General features: G+C 45.2%; 1 protein-coding gene across 1 annotated transcript in view; it reads left to right on the top strand.

Annotated features, from left to right (window-relative positions):
- Positions 1 to 19,715, top strand: part of PLEKHM3 (pleckstrin homology domain containing M3) — a 166,333-nt gene that overhangs the window by 84,563 nt on the left and 62,055 nt on the right. The window contains 1 exon segment of the mRNA XM_081096045.1: positions 8,493 to 8,556. Coding sequence (XP_080952171.1) covers positions 8,493 to 8,556 — 64 coding nt within the window.

Raw genomic sequence — 19,715 nt, 5'->3', positions numbered from 1 at the left:
GTGAAGTGCAGAGCCGACTCCCCTCAAGTCTGTCTGGTGTCAGGACCGAGCGATGAACTGGCATTGGCAGGAGCAGGGCTGTCCTCGGGGCTGGCCTGCTGGAGAGCCTGTCAGCCCTGATGACTAACAGGCCTGCGTGCAGCGAGGTCACTTCATGGACAGAACACCCGAACACGGCAGTCTCATCAGAAAGCAAAGGCAGCGCCCCCTGCAGCAGAAACCTGCTCCCCAAGCGACTGCTGAGTCAGGCAGCGTCAGTGCGTCTGTAGCTTTGGTTCCTAATACATTGACGTTTGGAGGGAGCGTAGGATAAATTAGTAATTACCTTTTAACATTTTAGCAAAAACTTGAAGCATTTCAATTAAGAAAACTCGGGCGGGGGGCGGGGGGGGGGGGCGGGTATTTGGAAGAGCTTCCAGGGGGTCCACACCCGTTTCCTCTAGGCCTTCCCAGGGCCAGGCTCCGTCAGTTACCCCAACTCTTGTATCTGTAGCTTCTGCTTCTGCACTAGCTTCTTCATTTTATCATATGAATATCACATAAATACGCCAAGTCTCTCCCATCTGTAGGAAAGAATCTTTTCTCAGTCCTACAGCCTTCCTCAGCTCCGGCCCAATTTCTCTTCTTTAAAGTCAGCTTCTTACAAGAGTAATAATTCAGCCCTTCACCCTCAGCCTGGCTCCCCCCGCCTCCCCCGAAACCGTTCTGTCTGAGGTCACGCATGAATCCCGTTTGCCAAATCCAGCACTTTCGGGCCTCCTGAGCTCTTCCTCCTATGATGTGACCTCTCCGTGGCCTTTGCTGCCTTGACCCTCTTCTTCCTCCCTGAAGTCCTCCCCTTCCTTGGCTCTTCTGCTCTTCCTCCTCCTGTCAGGACGCTAATTCCTGGGCTTCTTCCTGCGGCCGCTCCTCATATAGTCCTGCTTTGCCAGGCTCCCGCGTTTCTGTTGCCCTCATGTGTGCTGCCTGGGCCTGTCATTCCTTCTCCTGGCTTCACCTAACACCTGTGGGCTGGGGCACACAGAGCTCCCACCATGCACAGCCAGGTCCGGTCCCCTGCCCCGAAATGAGCTGCCCTTTCTCCGCAAACACAGCTGCTCTTCCTTGTGCCCAGTAAATGGAGCTGCCGTTTACCTGGGGGACCTCCCTGGAAACCCGTGATTAATCCCACACGCCTTCCCGGCCTTTGCTTCCTGTCAGTCATCATGACCTGTGGATGCTGCTACAGAAACCTATCTTTCTGGAGGTTTCTCTCAGCCCCCTGGCAGCCATTTAAATTCTTTGCAGGCCTCCATCATTTCTCACCTAGGTTACCAAAAAAATTATCCATCCCTTCACTCCTCCTGCATCCCGTTCTGCCATTCGTGATTTTTTTTTTAATTCTCACCCAAGGATATTTTTCCCATTGATTTCTAGAGAGAGTGGGAGAGAGGAGTAGGGGGAAGAGAGAGGGAAATATCAGCGTGAGAGAGACACGTCGATTAGTTGACTCCCACACTTGACCCCACTGGGGCTGCGGAACTTGCAACCGAGGTAGGACTGGGAATCGAACCCGGGATCCTTTGGTCTGCAGGCTGATGCTCTAACCACTGAGCACTGGCCAGGGCTGTAGGTGATCTTGTAGAGGCATAAATCTAACCGTGTCTTTCTCCTGCTTGAGGCACTTCTCCGGCACCCTGTTTTAGGGAATTCACGGCGTCTGTGTCTGGCTACCTCCTGTCTGTCTAAGCCAGGGGTGGGCAAACTTTTTGACTCGAGGGCCACAGTGGGTTCTTAAACTGGACCGGAGGCCGGAACAAAAGCACGGATGGAGTGTTTGTGTGAACTAATATAAATTCCAAGTAAACATCATTACATAAACGGGTACGGTCTTTTTTTTTTTTTTTTTAGTTTTATTCATTTCAAACGGGCTGGATCCGGCCTGCGGGCCGTAGTTTGCCCACGGCTGGTCTAAGCTCATACCCTATCCCACCCCCACCCCCACCCCAAAATGTACCCAGGTACAGCTCCATCCCAGACAGCGGTTCCCTGGGAGCAGTGTGCTCCGCTGCCTCTGCTCTTCCCCGCCTCTGCCTGGAATGCCCTCCCTCCGCTTGTTCGACGAACTGTCCCCTGTGTTCCGCTGGACAAGTGGGGACTGGTCGGTGGTCTGAAGCCCTTCCTGACCAGGGATCTGCAGGCGTCTGCCCCACCCCTGCAGGCGCGGCTCAGAGCGCAGCCCTCCCTGGTGTGGCCTGGAGCTGTTGGCTTCCGTCTGCTGGCCCCACCGGTCTGCATATTCCCTGAGAGTAGAAAAGCTCCATCTGGACTCCACATCTCCAGGGCCTAGCATGATGCTTGTCGCATGTCACGTACCCAGCATCTTCTTACTGCCATGAAACACGTATGTGCGGTTTTAGGTCCCAGGTTTAGGTTTTCACCATAGTGACATCACAGAGGTCATAAGGCTGGACTTGGTTTGCATTAAATTCATGAGCGATCTGACCACATGTTGTGTTTTCTGACAAACAATGTAAATCATCATCCATTCTTCCTTGACTGCATTAATAGTAAAAATCAAAATTAAAAAAGTTTCCTTTAAAAAAAATATCAATGCCCAGCTGACTTTCTTAAGGGGTTGGGAGCGTTGCCTCCTGGACATGAATGGCTCCCCAGGCAGTCCCTGAAGTGGCTGCAAGTTTATGTCTGCATGTCGTCTCCTGGTCAGATCCGCCCCAGGCAGCTTCCTGCTACCTGAGCATGCCTGGGCCTGAGGGTTTTCCACAACCCCTGCCACCGCGCAGAGTTTAAGGGGACTGGCCCCTGGGAGTCCCCGGAGAAGGGCCGGCTTGTGCCTCTAAGCCACAGCAGGGAAAATCCCAGGCGCCCCCAGATGGGACATGGTGAGGCTTCTCTGGGCTTGGCTCATGGCATTATTTACCCCGCGCATCCCTGTGGGTGTCTGCGGGAGGGAGATATTCAGAGAGTATCTGGGGAAATCAGTCTGCCTTGAAGACGAGGCATGGGAAAGAGGAGGAGGATGAGGCAGGCGTGAGCCTAAGTTACCTGACCCTGCCTTCGAGCCCCTACCCTCCTCTAAGCAGAGGAGTGTGTGCCTCCCTCTAAATAGCTGCAAAATCTCTTCCTCATTTTACTTTCAGTAAAAGGCATCACTGTGATAGCTCTCCATCTCCCCTCTCAGAAAATTGATTCTCACATTTGACTTGGGTGCTTTCATGCTACAATATCCATCCTCCAGGGAGAAAAAGAGCTGATGGGCATGATCTGTACTAAAAGTCTGTATTTTTTATGGCCACCACTAAATCTGGACACAACATCTTTTCCAGACACAATAAGCTCAGTCTCTTTATCTTGTCTGCATATGTTGCATTTTCCAATTCTTTACGTCTGTGATGACCTCTGGAGTGTTAGACACCGCAGAGTGATAGAGGACGCAGTAGATAAGGTGTTGCTGGAGGGGGCCCACATCTCTTCTAAAGGGAGAGAGAAACTAAACACTTGTGAAACACATTTACATTCATAGAACCACCAAACAGATGCACAGCTCCCTTGAGCTGTACAAAAGGAAGTATTAGGAGGAATGCTAGGGATGACTGTGTCCAAAGTTGGTTAGCTATTGTGAGAAGAAGCAGCATGAACTGTTGGAAGCAAGAAGGACCTAGTCTAGTCAGGAAAAGCTCAGAAATAAACCCATGCACATATGGTACATTTAATTATGACCATAGAACCAAGAAAAAACAACAGGGAAAGGGCAGTCTCTGGAATAAATAGTGTTGGGAAAACTGGACAGCCACATGCAAAAGATGAAACTGGACCAGTATCTTACATCATACACTAAGTTAGCTCAAAGGGATCAAACACCTGAACATAAGATGTGAAACCATAAAACTCCTAGAAGATAACCTAGGCGATAAGCTTCTTGACATAGGTCTTGGCAATGGTTTTTTTGAATCTGACACCAAAAGCAACAAAAGCCAAAATAAATAAGTGGCACCACATCAAACTAAAAAGCTTCTGCACAGCAAACCGTCAACACAATGAAAGGCAACCTACTGAATAGGAGAAAATGACTGCAAATCATATAGCTGATAAGGGGTTAATATCCAAAGTACATAAAGAACTCATACAACCCTATAGCAAACAACAACAACAAACAATCTTATTAAAAAAACGGGCAGAAGACCTAAATAGACATTTTCCAAAGAAGGCATACACGTGGCCAACAGTTACATGCAAAGATGCTCAAGATCACTAATCATCAGGGAAATTTAGTCAAAACCACAATAAGATATTGTCTCACACCTGTCAGAATGGCCATTGTTAAAAATAACAAAAATACCTGAGGTGGGCGGGAGGGGGGGTGCGGTTAGGGGCTGGGCGGAGGTGGGTAAAGGTGGGGAGGATGGGAGACATCTGTAATACTGTCAACAATTTTTAAAAAAGAAAAGTAATTGACATACATCACTATAAGTTTAAGACAGGCGTGGGCAAACTATGGCCCGCAGACCGGATCCGGCCCGTTTGAAATGAATAAAACTAAAAAAAAAAAAAAAAGACCGTACCCTTTTATGTAATGATGTTTACTTTGAATTTATATTAGTTCACACAAACACTCCATCCATGCTTTTGTTCCGGCCCTCCGGTCCAGTTTAAGAACCCATTGTGGCCCTCGAGTCAAAAAATTTGCCCCCCCCTGCAGCTTGATGGTTTGATTTACATGTATTATTACCACAATAGGTTCAGCTAACATACATCTTCTCATATAAATACAATAAAAAGAAGAAAAAAGGAAAAAAATAAGTATTGGTGAGGATGTGGAAAAAAGGGAACCCTTGTGTACGGTTGGTGGGAATGTAAATTGGTGCAACATCTAGGGAAAACAGTTTGGAGGTTCCTTAAAAAACTAAAAATAAAACTACCATACAATCCAACAATTTAACTTCTGGGTATTTATCTGAAGAAAACTAAAAGATATATGCACCCCATGTTCATTGCAGCATTATTTACAATAGCCAGTTATGGAAACAACTAGAAAATGTGGTGTATATATACATGGAATATTATTCAGCCATAAAAAGAATAAAAACTTGCCATTTGCAACAACCTGGATGGACCTTGAGGGGTTATGCTAAATGAAATAAGTCAGGCTGAGAAAGACAGATACCATATAATCTCATTTATATGTGGAATCTAAAAACAAAACGAAAAACAAAAACCAAAGAAACCAAACTCATAGATACAGAGAACAGATTGGGGGTTGCCAAATGTGTGTGTGGGGGGGGCGGGCGGGATGGGTGAAGGGGTCAAAAGGTAGAAACTTCCAGTTATAAAATTAGTAAGTCATAGGGATGTAATGTACAGCATGAAACGCTCATTAATAATGCTGTGTTGCATATGTGACAGATGTTAAATAGACTTCTGGTGGTGATTATTTCACAATGTGTATAAATATAAAATCATTATTATACACCTAAAACTAATACAGGGTGGGGCAAAGGTAGGGTTACAGTTGTGAATATGTGAAACAGAGTTCATTCTTTTATTATTTATTAATGATTGTATTATTTTCCATGTGAACAACTATAAACCTACTTTTGCTCCACCCTGTATAATGTAATGGTATATGTCAATTATCTTCTATAATAATAAAAGCATAATATGCTAATTAGACCAACAGCCAAACGACCTTCTAGACAACCTTCTGGGTGACCTGGACAAAGCTGGGGCTGTAAGGGCTGAGCCCCTTGCACAAATGTCGTGCACCGGGCCTCTAGTACTTAACAAAATTTTTTTAAAACTGGACATTGTCTTTATTGCTCATCAACTGTGGTCACTGACATATCAGCAGTTGTTAGCACAACACCTGGCTTATTTTCGGCCCTCACTAAGTGTGTGTTGACTAGATAATTGACTGACTATAGTACCTTATTAAGGGAATAAGTATGATTTGGTTTGTAAATGTATAAATAATTCTTATATCCTGTGTTCTCAGTTATAGAATGTTTTGGTTTTGGAGCAGAAGAAATTTTAAGTAGCAAAACATTATAGATATGTTACCCTGCACTTGTCCCTGCTGCAGTTCATTTCAGTTGCCTTCCTTCTTCTAACTCTTCCTGTGGCTGACCCAGGTTTGTACACACCAAGGGAAGCGGCAGAAGCTAATTTTGAAACGATTTTTCCAGCCTACCCACTTGGTTCACTCTGTCTCCATTTATCAGCCCTGCTGCCACATTGTTTTCATTTTACCTTATTAAAGGGATTTTGTTAATAAGCAGTCGCCTTTGACAAAGATTATGCCTTCCATTCAGCTGTGTTCAAACACCCCCCATCCCTGTATCAGATTTTGGCACATTGATTTCCTCGTAGTCCCACTGAAAGACTGTCCTGTGTTTCCTTTTTTGTACATATGTTTGGGTCTCCAGTCTTCTTACAAATGAGTAAATACACACACACAGTAGTCCCCGCCCCCCTTATCCATTCATGGGAATACCTTCCAAGACTCCCAAGTGGATGCCTGAAACTGAAACCACAAAGTGTACAGAATCCTATATATTATGTTTTTCCCTATACATACATACCTACGATCATCTAATTTACAAATTGGGCATAGTAAGAGATCAACAACAATGGCCAGTATAAAGTCGAACAATTATAATAACAAAATAAGGTGACTTGAACACAAGCACTGCGACACTGCCACAGTCAATCTGACAACTGAGACAGTTACTAAATGACTAAAGGATGGTCAGTACATACAGCATGGACACACTGGACAGAGGGACAATTCACATCCCAGGCGGGACAGAGCAAGACAGTGTGAGATTTCACCACACTACTTAGAATGGGGCCCAATTTAAAACTTACGAATTACTTCTGGAATGTCCCATTTAATATTTTTGGACTTGGGGTAACAAACCATAGGAAGTGAAACCATGGATGGGGGTGGGGGGCTACTGTGTTTTTAAAATCTATAAATGCAATGCTGTATTCTGGTTTGTATCTTTGAACAGAGAAAGGACATTGGTGAAATCTGAATAAAGTATACTTTACATAATAGTTTATTTTTTAGTTTTGATCAATGTACTTGGTTGAGTAAAATGTTAATATTAGGGGAAGCTGGGTAAAGGGATAAATGATTTAATCTCTAGGATTTGTCAAGTAATGCATACTTAATAGAAAGATTGAATAGTGAATTTCCCAGTGAGCTGGATGATTATTAGGGCAGTGATTGTAAACTTTGGCTGCCCTAATTATCAGGGGATATTTTGTTTTGTTTAACACTGATTTCTGGGTTCTACCCAGGCTTATGCCCTATGGTTTTCTAAAGACTCCCCAAGTGATTCTAAGAGATGGCCAGATTTGGGACCCACCGCATTAGACCATTCCAGAAATAAATACCCAACGCATAACTCTTCAATAACCACACATATTGTAATTACCAGTGTATGTACCTCTTCCTCACTTGACTTTATGCTTCTTGAACTCAAATACTATGACTGTCTTATTTATAATTATCTTCCTAGTGCCTGGCACAGTGCTTGGCACATAGTGGACAGTTATAAAGATTAAATAAATTGGTGGTTTCTTTCATTGAGGACACAAAAAAATTGCAGAGTGCCATTAAAAGAGAGAGAAAATGTGAGAACCATGAGTTTTATTTGTTTGTGTGTGTGTGTGTGTGTGTGTGTGTGTGTGTGTGTGTGTGTGTGGTGGTGGTGGTGGTGGTGGTTGTTTCTAATCACCTATACCTTGGTACCTCTATCCTCATCCATATTCTACTGGGATGTTTGTGGGTTTTTGAAGTTCACTCACTGTCATTTATCCAGATGCTATGAACCGACAGCAACCAAAGATATTGGACGTTGTCAGGGAGTCCAGTTTGAACGGTTTTGTTCTATTGTTCCCATTTGTGCCTGTGTTTTAATACTATTACTATACACCTAAGAGGATAGTTCATTGATGTGATATTGAGCAGTACTATCCCTACTGATGAAACCCATAGGAGTCTGTAGACAAAAGACACACAAGTTGCCACTCCACTGATTTCCTCAACTCTATTAATTTAGACTTAGAATAATGGAGCTGGAAAGATACTTAGAGAATGGAGTTCAGTCTACTTCATTCCACAGTGAAGAAGCTGAAGAAGGTTTTGCGACTTGCCTGAGATGACACAGCTTGTTAGGGACCTGGCTGGTACAAGAACCTGGTGCTGTGGCCCTCAGGCCTGGACCTTTACATGGTACTGCAAGCACCTTGGGTTACAGAAGAAATCCAAGATCAAACGTTTACTTCCATCTTGCTCTCGGTGTTAGGAAGAAATAGATCTGAACAAAGGGATTATTACCGACTTCTCGGAGGGTGTGAGGAGGAGTACAGGTGGACATGGGAGCAGGCAGACGAAAGAGATCTTGAATGAGACTTTAAAACTTCTCAGAACAAGGGTGTTTTGTGGCAGCACCACAGGTCATGTGTGTTTCTGTCCTTGTTTTCAGAATTTTCCCCAGAGAATACCTCCTTCAACAGATCCACCTGTATTCCCTCGCCGATCTGCAGCAGGTAGGCACTCAGAGGGGCCATTTCATTTCTCTTTTCTCCCTGGGGGAGTGCTTTTGTTTATTGTGGTCTTGGCACTGAAATCTGCCATGTTTGGAGTAGTTCTCCTTGTAAGCCCTAATAATCGATTCCTATTCATAATGGAAAAAATAAACTTAGTATAAAAAGATATTCCAGGACAGTAACAAATGTTGGCAAGGGCGTAGAGAAATTGGAGCTCTCATACACTGCTGGTGGGAATGCAAAGTGGTGCAGCCACTGTAGAAAACAGTCTGGAAGCCCCTCAAAGAATTAAACAGCTACCATATGACCCAGCAGTTCCATTCCTAGATATGTACCAACAGAATTGAAAACATATGTTCACTTTAACACTTACTTGTACATGCATAGTCATAATAACCAAAGAGTGGAAACAACCCAAACATTCATCAACTGATGAATAAACACAATTTTTATATCCATACAATGGAATATTATTTGGCCATAAAAAGGAGTACAGTACTGATACATGCTACAATATGAATGCACCTGAAAACATCATGCTGAAAGAAGCCAAACAGAAGAGAATACATATTTTATGATCTATTTAAATGAAATGCCCCAAACAGGCAAATCCCTGGAGATGGAAAGTAGATGAGTGGTTGCCAGGGCCTGGGAGAAAAGGGAATGAGGGGGGAATGCTAATATCTGGGATTTCCTTTGGGAATGTTGAAAATATTCTGGAATTATATAGTGGTGGTTGGTTGCACAACTTTGTGAATATGCTAGAGACCAGTGAACTGAATACTTTAAAAGAGTAAGTCTTATGGTATGTGAATTATATCGCAGTAAAAAAAATTGTACGAGGAGAAAAGATGTAAAAGCAATGACTATTAAACTCTTTGTGCTCAAGCCACACAGTTGGTTGACTGTAAATTTTAATAAAACATAAAGCATATAGGAGTCAAAATAATCTTTTTATACTTTTGTTAGTGTATGTTCTTTTAATGATTGACAGGTGAGCAACCAGGAAGAAAAATATCATTTGTCTGTTCAACCCAAAGTTCCGAATATGCTAAGCTTAGTTTTAATCCTTTAAATCAGCAGCTCCCTCCCTAAGAAGACACTAAAAGAAGGCATATCTATTAATTCTTTCAAGAGTTAATTTTAAAAAGTAATTACGACAACTTCCAGAACACCTCCAACTGCTGTGATTTTGCTCTTTTGTTGGTTGTTTTCCTCTCTGGTGGTTTCGTCCAGAAGAAATGAGGTCAACTGGAAAACTACAGATCCTTAAGTCATTTTTCAAGGCAAAAAAATCTTAATTGTAGTTTAAACTTAAGACTTTTGTGTTCTCTTTGTCCCTTAAAGGTAGGAAATTTGTTTTTAATGAAAGAAATACTTTTAGAGCATTTAGTGGGAGAGGTCTGAGAGAACATTAGAGTTTTAATTTCATTTGGGTATTGAGTTTAAGCCTATTTGCACCTATCAGCTCCCTCCACTCCTTCAGGTCTGCCTGTCCATCGCTGCATGATCAAGCTGCAGCGAGCAGTCTGCTGGCCGGGCTTGGAAAGGGATAGATTTTTACTTATTATTATTATTATTTTTAATCCTCACCCAATATGTTTTTATTGATTTTAGAGAGAGAAGATGGGAGAGAGAGAAACATTGATGTGAGAAACATCGATCTGTTGCCTCCTGAACACATCCCCACTGGGGATCAACCCTGTACGGGATGATGCTCCAGCCAACTGAGCCACCTGGCCAGGGCAGCGATATATTTTTAGTTATGATTGCCCAGTGGTGTTCAAGGCGAAGCATGATGAAAATACCCATTATGCATTTATCTATTTTCTAGGACTTTACCTGATCGTAGTATCTGAGCACCAGACTATCACTTGAGAAGTATGTTTAAAGGCACCAACGTGGTCTTGTAGAGATGGCTGAAAATAAAACGGGTGGGCTCCAAAGTGAGTCCTCTTTGAGGAAGGCTTTCATAAATGAGTTTTGATACCAGATGAAGAGAAAGAATCAGAGTAATTCCATATTCCTTTGAGAGCGTCAAAAGTAGTACATCTATTTGACATAATAAAACCTGCTTTCTAAAGCTTTCCTATACCCTGCTGTCTCCCCCATCGCCTTTTCTTTTCCTTGTAATACTCAAACCATACACACCAAGCAGCTTACATAAATCTTGGTGGGCAGACCATTAACCCCATAAGCAGCTTAATCACTTTTCAGCCTCAGTAGTAAAGTGATAGAGGCAAAGCAGCAGCTCATCAGACTCCCTGTGGGCGGGGTGGCTCGAGCTCCCTGCGTCCATTTACTCCAACCTGGCTCTTTGTGCCTGGCTTTAAAACCCCCAAACTTATCATATTTAGAGGAGGTTTAATTCAATTACTTTTCCTGCCTGGGGTGGGTTAAATTGGATTTAGCTTTTGATCTGTCTACATCTAGGCTATCAATACTGAAGGGCACCTCCACCTCATCTAACCTTGGCTTCTGAGTAAATCTCATCCACGTTTTCTGGCTCTGAACTGTTCTTGCAGATAAACAGGTAAGGGAAGGGAACACACAGAGGAAAAAAATACTGTTGCTTTGTGACAGAGCATATTAGTGGTGGCAGGTGGCCCGGCCTACCTGCCCCAGCTGGCCAGCCCCATTTGTCCTGTACCGTTTGGCCTCTGTCTGGCTTACTGTCATCCTGTTTCATGTCAGCTGAGGAGTTTCACAGTCAGTCATTTCTCCCCTCACCCCTGAAACAAAGTTCTCTCTAAACACAGATCTTTCTCTCATAGGAAACAGCTATAGAGACATGCATTTCAGTTTATAAATTTTGCAGGGGAGAGGAAGATAAACTAAAGCAAGTAGCTAAAGAGTTATAGATCTCAGTAATAATACAAATATCCTTCCTAAACGCAGATGTCTTTCTCCAAATTTCTCTTAAGAATTTGATTATTTTTTAGTAGTTTATAGTTTAAAAACACAAAACATAGACATCTTTCTCTCCAGAAAGAAAAAAAAAAGAATTTAATAAACATTGTAAAGGAGGATTTATAATTTAAGTATATACAATCTTAACATAATGCAGTACACAAAACACTAATACAAAAATTACGGTGCTGAAAGAATTCTGGCACAAAAATATTTACTATCTTCTTATCTCTCTCTGTGTGTCTGTTTTCATTTTCATAAATAACAATCCCTAAAGTTATAGCCAATAGACTCAGTTCAGCAATTTGGCTGAAGAATTCAAGCTACTAATGCAGCTTGAATTCAAGGCCATTTCCCCCTTCTCATTATCTGACCGTCCTGGCCTCTCTGCCTGCATTCTCCCCTCTGATCATACACTTGGGTGTTGGAAAATACGCAGCACAGACGGACCCTGCTGGACAAATGAACTCCCTCAAGTGGTGCTGGAGCTGGTGTCACCTGCCCACGGGCCGTGGGTGCCAGTTACTGGCCACATTCGTAGCTTATGCTGCTACCGAGTCCCTAATGGTCTATTTCCCCAGGGATGAAGTTACTCACTGGGTTTTACTAGCACATCGTGGAAGCAGCAGCTGAACAACAAGTCACTACCTGACTGTAATCGGCGCCGTAACATGTAACATGAAAGACAGGAGCCAAGGCCCCTCCTGGCCTGGTAGCAGGGCCACGGGAGGGAGGAGATGGGGCAGAGGCTGGAGTTACTCCTTTCTTCAGTTTGGAATTTCAGATGAGTTTCTGATCAGCAAAGTAAAAATTTCTAGAAAATCCTATTAAATCCTTTGACTGTAAATCTAACAGAAAATAAAATCATATGAACAGAAACTTCCTTTCAGGAGGTGAGACTGCACAGTGGTGTTTTGGAACCCACAGGTGGTTCTTATAAAGGATTTGGCAGGCAATGACTAAGCATATGTGAACCAATGGACAAGTATTGGTGCTTTAAAATCTATAAATCTCAAAATTTCTTTTTTTTAAGTTGTATGTTTCAATTACAGTTTACTTTCAATATTATGTTGTACTGGGTTCAGTGTACATCATGGGGATTACTTTACAGTGTGTCGTCCCACCCCCACCCCCGATATTTCCAGTACTGTTGGTGCATGTTCTGAAACGGAGGCACTACTTTTTAAGGGCTTTCTCCTGGTTTGATACTTTGAGAATGGGAAGCAGAATAGAATTTGTGTTTGGTTATTTTCAGTCTATCCATCACTATCACAACCCATGGAAAAGCTTTAAGATGGCGATACAATAAAAAGAGACGCTCCTGTGAGAGACAGCAGGGAGACGCCCTAACTCTGCATGCATAGCTCTCCCCTTTCCCTGGGAACCACAGGGCAAACCATCCCCTTCCCGCGTCCCCTCAGCTATTTTAACACTGAGAAGGTTCCACATTTTACCAGTAGAATACATTAGTCTATGTAAGTTAATGTTCAAGAGAGTGTAGTTGCTCATAAGGAGCAAATCAGACCCCTGGTTTAATGTGTCACTCCTCCGAGTGAGTAAGTGATAGGAGATTTCTTCTCAAGTTCCCGCTACCTGCTGAAAGGAAAGGTCAGGTTTAACTTCTAAATTTTGGCTACTCACGCTCTGGTGACAAAAACCCAAAATGTATATTAATGACTAACTCTTCTGGTGTTACTCACCTTTGGGGCATGTGTAAGCTAAGCACTAAATGATTCTGTTTGTCCATGATTCATGAGAAAGGATACTGGAGGGTCCCATGGGTGAGGCAGTCGGTTAGAGGGGGCCCCTCCCCACCCACTCCCTGCACCGCCTCACTCACCGCCCAATACATACATTCCTCTTGTGGGACCGTCTGAAGAACTGACTTGCCCATGGTTCACCTTCCCTACATTTCCAAGCCACACTCTACCTGCAGGTTAAGGCAATTTAGATTCTAGTTAATATGAAATATATTACCTAAGAAGAATAAATTATTTTGGCACCAATTCATTTGTCTGATCCATCAGTTGAAAACATAGCATGATATTTGAGGGGTGAGAGACTTGAACAGAGAAGTTTTAATGATGAAAAAGATGGAAAAGTCTGGAGTTTGGAGTACTCACTAAAGAGACGTGAAATGGAAAGGATGCCAGAGAGGGGGACCCATAGCGCTCAGGAGCCAGGGGGAGAGGAGTAAATCGAGTGCAGACTGCCTTTCAGCAGCGGCCCGAGGGCCTGCCGGTTTGTTTTATGCTGACACGGTAACACTTACTCCAAGCAGCTGGGCATATACTTCCAATGAATGGATGGATGGATGAATACACATACATACGTACACTAACCTAAACTCGCTAGCTCTCTTCCCAACAGAAAACCAAACTAATCATTTTCATGTTAGCCCCGAAACAAAACAGTATTAGAAATGCTGATCTCTAAAACCAAATGACAGTCTCTGCTTTTTATATGTCAGAATAATGGTGAGTTGTTCAACCTCCTGAACATTAAACATTCCTGAACAGCTAGCTACCTTTTCAGGGAACTTTTCTGCTAGTCTTCCGGACCCATGCATAGGACTTGTCATCTGCGTGACCTAAACATATGTCAGCACTGGCCTCGGAGGAGTCATGCAGACGGTGGTCCCAGCTTGCAGATTTTCTCGTGTTGTCTAGCTAGTGAGCGTGATCACCAAAAGGCCATGTTGAAGGCATTTCAAGGCCACTTGTTAAAAACACACTTTACTGAATTCTTCTCCCAGGAAGTTATGCAAGTAATTTCGCCTGGCCCTGCCCCGCCAAGCAAACACAGACTCAGAGAATGCTATTGTCTGTGGGCGCTATTCAGAGCCGGCAGACAAAGGCCGAGCCTAAGTGGGCACCCAGCGCAGCTGCCCTTTCACCGGAGAAGTAACAGGTGATGACCTTTATTCACACGGGGCTGCCGTCTTTCAATTCACAGCCGAGAGGAGCACGGCGCCTCAGGACCACAGCCAAGTCAGCAGTCCCCCGGCCGCAGGAGCCGAGGAACTCGTATTCACAGCCTCTCAGCACCCCCATCCCCACGCCATTGTCCGCCCAGGCGTTAGCGGGCAGGATAACTAATTAGGAGCATTCGGATTTAACAAGCAGAAAAACAAAGTGTGACAGCTCGCCTGTGTTGCTCTGTGGCCAGCGCCGGTGCCCGCCACTGCCCGCTGCCTTCAAACCCCCCTGAGGATAACGTGGGGTGAGGCTGGAATGAGGCCTCGGGAAAACATCACTAAATCTCTGTTCGCTCCTTTAACCAGGGTTGCTCCAACCAATTAATGAGTTAGTTTTCCATATGTTATCTGTGGGAAAGTCATGCCTTTTAAATAAGTGGATCTCTAACAAGCGCACGTGTGTGTTTCCCTTGACGATCTTTCCGGAGGGAAGGAAGGGATCGAATGCTACTCCGTGAAGGATGGGCAGGTTGGCAGCAGAGCAAACAGTTTCTCGGGGGAGCGGTGGGTGCTGAGCAGTTCCTGCCTCGGGTTCAGTCTCCCCGGCATTTCAGATCTTGGGTGGAGGGAGGTGTGACAGTACTGCCACACCCAGGGCGGGCGCCGGGTCTCTGCTCCCCCAAGGCCTCGTCTTTGGAGTCCTGCTGATCTTACTGCTGGGTTTTGGTGTTTGGGTGAAGGAACCAGCTCTCTGAGTGACTTAAAGTAGTTGATCAACAAGGTGGTGATACAGATTGCTCTTTATACCAGCTGATTAGTCTTTGCCTAGATAAAACTTTGTCTGCAGACCCAGGCTCCACACCCAACTGTGTCCACACATCTGTGTCCGCAGAGCAGTGACTGAGCACGGGGAAGGCGGGCAGGCGCAGTGGCAGGCAGTGTGGCTGCGCTGGGAACCAGGTGGGAAAGATGATTGTGTTGTGAATGTTGGATAGAGAGCCTTGTCCTCCAGGTTGAGATGAGGATTCCAGAAGCCAACCCTCAGCCCGTCAAGTATAAACAACATTGTAATAGATGAGGATACACCACAGAATTGAGTACTGTTTAGTCATTGCTGAAATTGCTTTCCCGGGCATCCAGTTTCCTGGCATCCAACCATCTGGATCAGACTGGCGGTGGAATTGGACCCTCACACATGAATGTTATGAGTCACTAGGAATAGGCAGGAAAGGATTTGGATCAAAACTCACTCATCACACGGTCAGAGAAACAGAAATGTCTGCCACACCACTGGTTGGTTAGTATTAGTTAGCTGTTGCCGTATAAGAAATTACCCCAAAACTTAGTAACTTAAAAGTCAGCCTTCATTGTCTCCCCGTTTCTTTGGGTGAGGACTTTCGGTCAGTTTAGTTGGGCAGTTTGGGTATGGAGTCTGTTAGGAGGTTGCAGTCCAGATGTTGGTCAGAATTGCAGTCACCCAAAGACGCCTTTGCTTCCCAAGGTGGGCTAATCGCACAGCTGGCGAGTTGGTGCTGGAGGTTGGTGGGAGGCCTCCGCTCCTCCCCACGGGCCTCTCCACGGGCTGCTCACGTGTCCTCGGGACGTGATGGCTGGCTGGCCGGCCAGCGACCTGGAGCGTGGAAGCAGGTGAAGCTGTCCTTCCTCAGGACCTTGCTCCGGAAGCCAGCTCGCATCACTCTGCCACATTCTGTCCACTTGAAGGAAGTCACATTGTTGGGCCCACAGTTATGGAAAAGAGAATTAGACTTCACCTTCCAAAAGCAGGCTTGTCAAAGAACATGCGAATGTGTTCTAAAACCACTGTATCCTGTAATGATCGAATTTGGTATTTGTATTTTGCTTTATCTTTTAAAAAGCATTTTTCCAAACAACTTTGACAGAGAGGCAGGTCTGCCTTTTTCACACCCCCCTTGACAGGCAGGAAAGCTGAGATGTGGAAAGTCAGTGGCTGGCCAGAGCTACCCAGCTCCTACCAAGTGACTGGACCGAGACGGAAGCGGAGGTTTTCTGGCTCCTTGTCCAGCGTCCGGCTGCTGTGCGACATGAGCGAGCGTCTGAGTATTAAAAACAGGCAGCCTCTTGGGTAATCTCATACTTGCCATGCTTGAGACACAGAGATACAAAGGGGGAAATACTTTCAAAAAGCTCAAGAAAAGAGAAATATGAAATCAGCAATGACTCTTTACAGTTACTTTCTATAAACAGCCTGAGAGGCCTAAGGAAGCAAGCGTTCCCTCTCATGTGTGATACACTCACAGCGAGTATCATACATACTTGGCCCCAGAAAGGGGTCTGGGTCCTCCCGCCTCATGCTAATTCTATTTCGCTGGTCAAACTTCCCTTATGCCACCAACAGCCATCAGGAAAGGGCCCTTCTGGCTCTTCCTTTCTATTCGGTTCAGTTCAACAAATGTGTTGAATGCCTTCTGTGTGCCGGGCACTGTGCTGGGAACAGAGGGCACGAAGGTGAGTAAGTCCCGGTCCCTTTCCTCATCCAGTTCACAGTCTAATGAAAGAGGCAGATAAGCACCTTTTAAGTCAATGGGTTTGAACACAGGGCCCTTGGGAAACACATCTAACCAAGTGTGGCAGGTTCTATTTTGTGAAGGTGGACACAGCGGTCACTTTCACCCCGCACGCCCTGCGTACACTGTGACTTTGACATTCCTCCCATCAAGAGGGGGCGGCGGGGTCTGCGTTCCCTCTCCCTGGATTTGGATGGGCCTGTGACCATGGGGGTGATGCTGTGTGACCTGCAAGGCTGGGTCACAGAATGATACAGCTTCAACCTGGTGCTCTGTGGGGACGTTCGCTCTTGTTAAGCAGCCATTATGTCAACCAGCCCATGAGGAGTCCTGGCTGACAGCCATTATCAACACCAAACACATGAGTGAAAATGCCTTCAAATGGCTTCAAATGGCTCCCACCCCTAGCTTGCAAGGAGGCTACAGAGAAGGACAAGCCACCACGGAGCTCAGACAAGCCATCTCCACTGTGTCCTGCTTGAACTCGGGCCTGTAGAACCTAAGCATAATGAAACGATTATCTGGAACTGCTGCTGACTTCAGGGTCAAGTATATGAGCCTTCCCAGTAGTATAAGTACTGGTCTTAGTGTTGTTATGAGATGTGGCTGCCTAGGTTTTAGAGGCTGCCTAGGCTTTGGGGTAATTTGTTTTCAGCCGTAGTAACCAGAGCAAACGCCTAGGAACTCAGCTGTCGGAAGGCTTCCTAGAAGCTGTGGATCTAAAGGTGACGCAAGGCCCTGTGGATGTGGGCCAGGCAGAGGGGAGTGGCAGAGGACTTTTGGGCCCTGGGAGCCCCGAACCCCTCGTGACCGATCACAGTATTTCTGTGATGGAAACGAGCAGGAGAACATTTTCATGACTGACTTGGACGTTTCTGAAGAACGTTTTGACTGCATGCTTCAGGATTATTTTGATAAATTGTCTCAGCAAACATTCATGGAATGAGTATGACGGGGGTCACTCTGCTTTCCTGAGACATGAAAGTCTGTTCTAAAGACATTGTGAAAGTCTCCCCAGCCTAGAGCTGCAGAGGGTAGAGTTTATAACTGTTCCTGCCCACCTGTGCTCCTGAAACATGATCGTTTGCTATCACCAAACCCCTGGCTGGGTGTTCTCTTCCTGTTCATGTTTTCATTTAGCAAACATTTACTAAGCACACACTGTGTGTCCAGAGCCATGGTCACCTTGAAGTTGAGAGAACTTATTTTCTCAGAAAAGGACTAATGGTTCTTACTGATTGTGGTCAGACTCCTGTACTCTGCCTGTGTGCCGAGAACTTCTGGTATGAGGCTGCCCAGGATTCTGCTCAACCTAGCGATACCAGTGGGACTTTACCCCGCGGGGCCTCATGTCAACAGTCTACATTTGCTGCTGCTCTTCATGGGGCCGGGGGATCGAGAGAGAGCTCTTTCTTGTTAGGTGTTGAGGGCTTAGGAGGTTCTAGCACTTCCACAAAGTCCATCCACTGGACGATGCTCCAGAACTGGAACCGGAAGTGTGGTCGCCTCAAAGGACAGATTAGCACGTGTGTCTTAGCCAAGACTGTTGGCTGTGACAGCAGCCTGTAGTTCCATCTACATTTGGAACTTGCTGCTTTTCAACAACATCGCCCTCATTTTTCTGAGAAAAAAAAAATAGACGGTTGACTGGGACAGCTCTTCCTATTATGACTTGTTTTTTGTTTTGTTTTGTTTTCATTTCTGGCTAAATCCTGTTAAACCATCAACACATTTGCTCCTGGAATGTTAAACAAGATTCAGAGTCATTGGTGACAGCAGGGAAGATCTTTACAGCACAGCAAACAATGCAAAGGCCTAGGCAGCAGCCTCAGTCATTCAGAAAGCTGCCGAAGCATTAACAAGCCTGGGCTTCATAGCTGTCGAACAGGTTTCTTGTCCCTCAAATTCACTTTCTTCCTGAGAGCAAGTCCTTCATTTATTCACCCAGATAAAAAGGAAGCGATAACTATCTCTTATGTGCCACTTTCTGAGGCAGGTGCTGGGGACAGGATAGAAAGGTGCAGCTGTAGGGGTGGGCCAAGCACACTGGGCAGTGCCGTCCATGTTCAAAAGGAGGGAACAGGGTTTTAGAACAGGGTTCAGTAGACTTGGATTATGGCAGAGGCCAGGCAAGCAGCATCTGTGCCCAAGCAGGGCCAAGGTGAGACGTGTGGCGGCCGTGATGACAAACCAGAGAGTGCCCCCCTCTGCGGGGACAGCTGCTACTCAGTCGCCCCTGTTGTCATGCCTTCCCGTTTTCCAAGAAAAGCCGGAAATCCGTATTTTTATGTGAAATTTCTCAATATTTAAACACACTGCAGGCCAAACAAAACACAGCCACTGGTTTTGACCTCTGCTTTATACTAGAGAATGCCTGCTTTTGTTCCGTCAAACTAATGAATGCTCAATTACGAGAAGGAATCTAGAGGTTAGGGTTAGATTGTGCTCCTCAAAAGCCCGCAGACCCCATCCCCAGCCCTCGAGGTCCTAATTGACAGACATGCGCAGGCTGACAGCAGGGCTCTGAGAGTGGACACGCACAAGGAAACGGGCAAGCCATTCCAGGTCACTCTGCAAGGTCAGGGCAGCAATGCAAACATTTGGAGGTCAGGTGGCAGCAAGGAAGCCCTCCACTTCCCGGAGCTGTCGGTTAATAAATCATATTCAAACGGTATCCCCAGATTCCCTCTGCCCGGCACTGCTTTGTGAGGTGGAAAATTAAATAGAAATCAAAATTAAGATGGCTGTCAGGAGACCAGCAGGCCAGCGTGAGGCCTGCGTGGGAT

Source organism: Myotis nattereri (genome assembly GCF_964212035.1).
Source record: "Myotis nattereri genome assembly, chromosome: 7".
In the NCBI taxonomy this organism is placed as follows: domain Eukaryota; kingdom Metazoa; phylum Chordata; class Mammalia; order Chiroptera; family Vespertilionidae; genus Myotis; species Myotis nattereri.
This window is presented reverse-complemented; position numbering and strand designations above follow the sequence as displayed.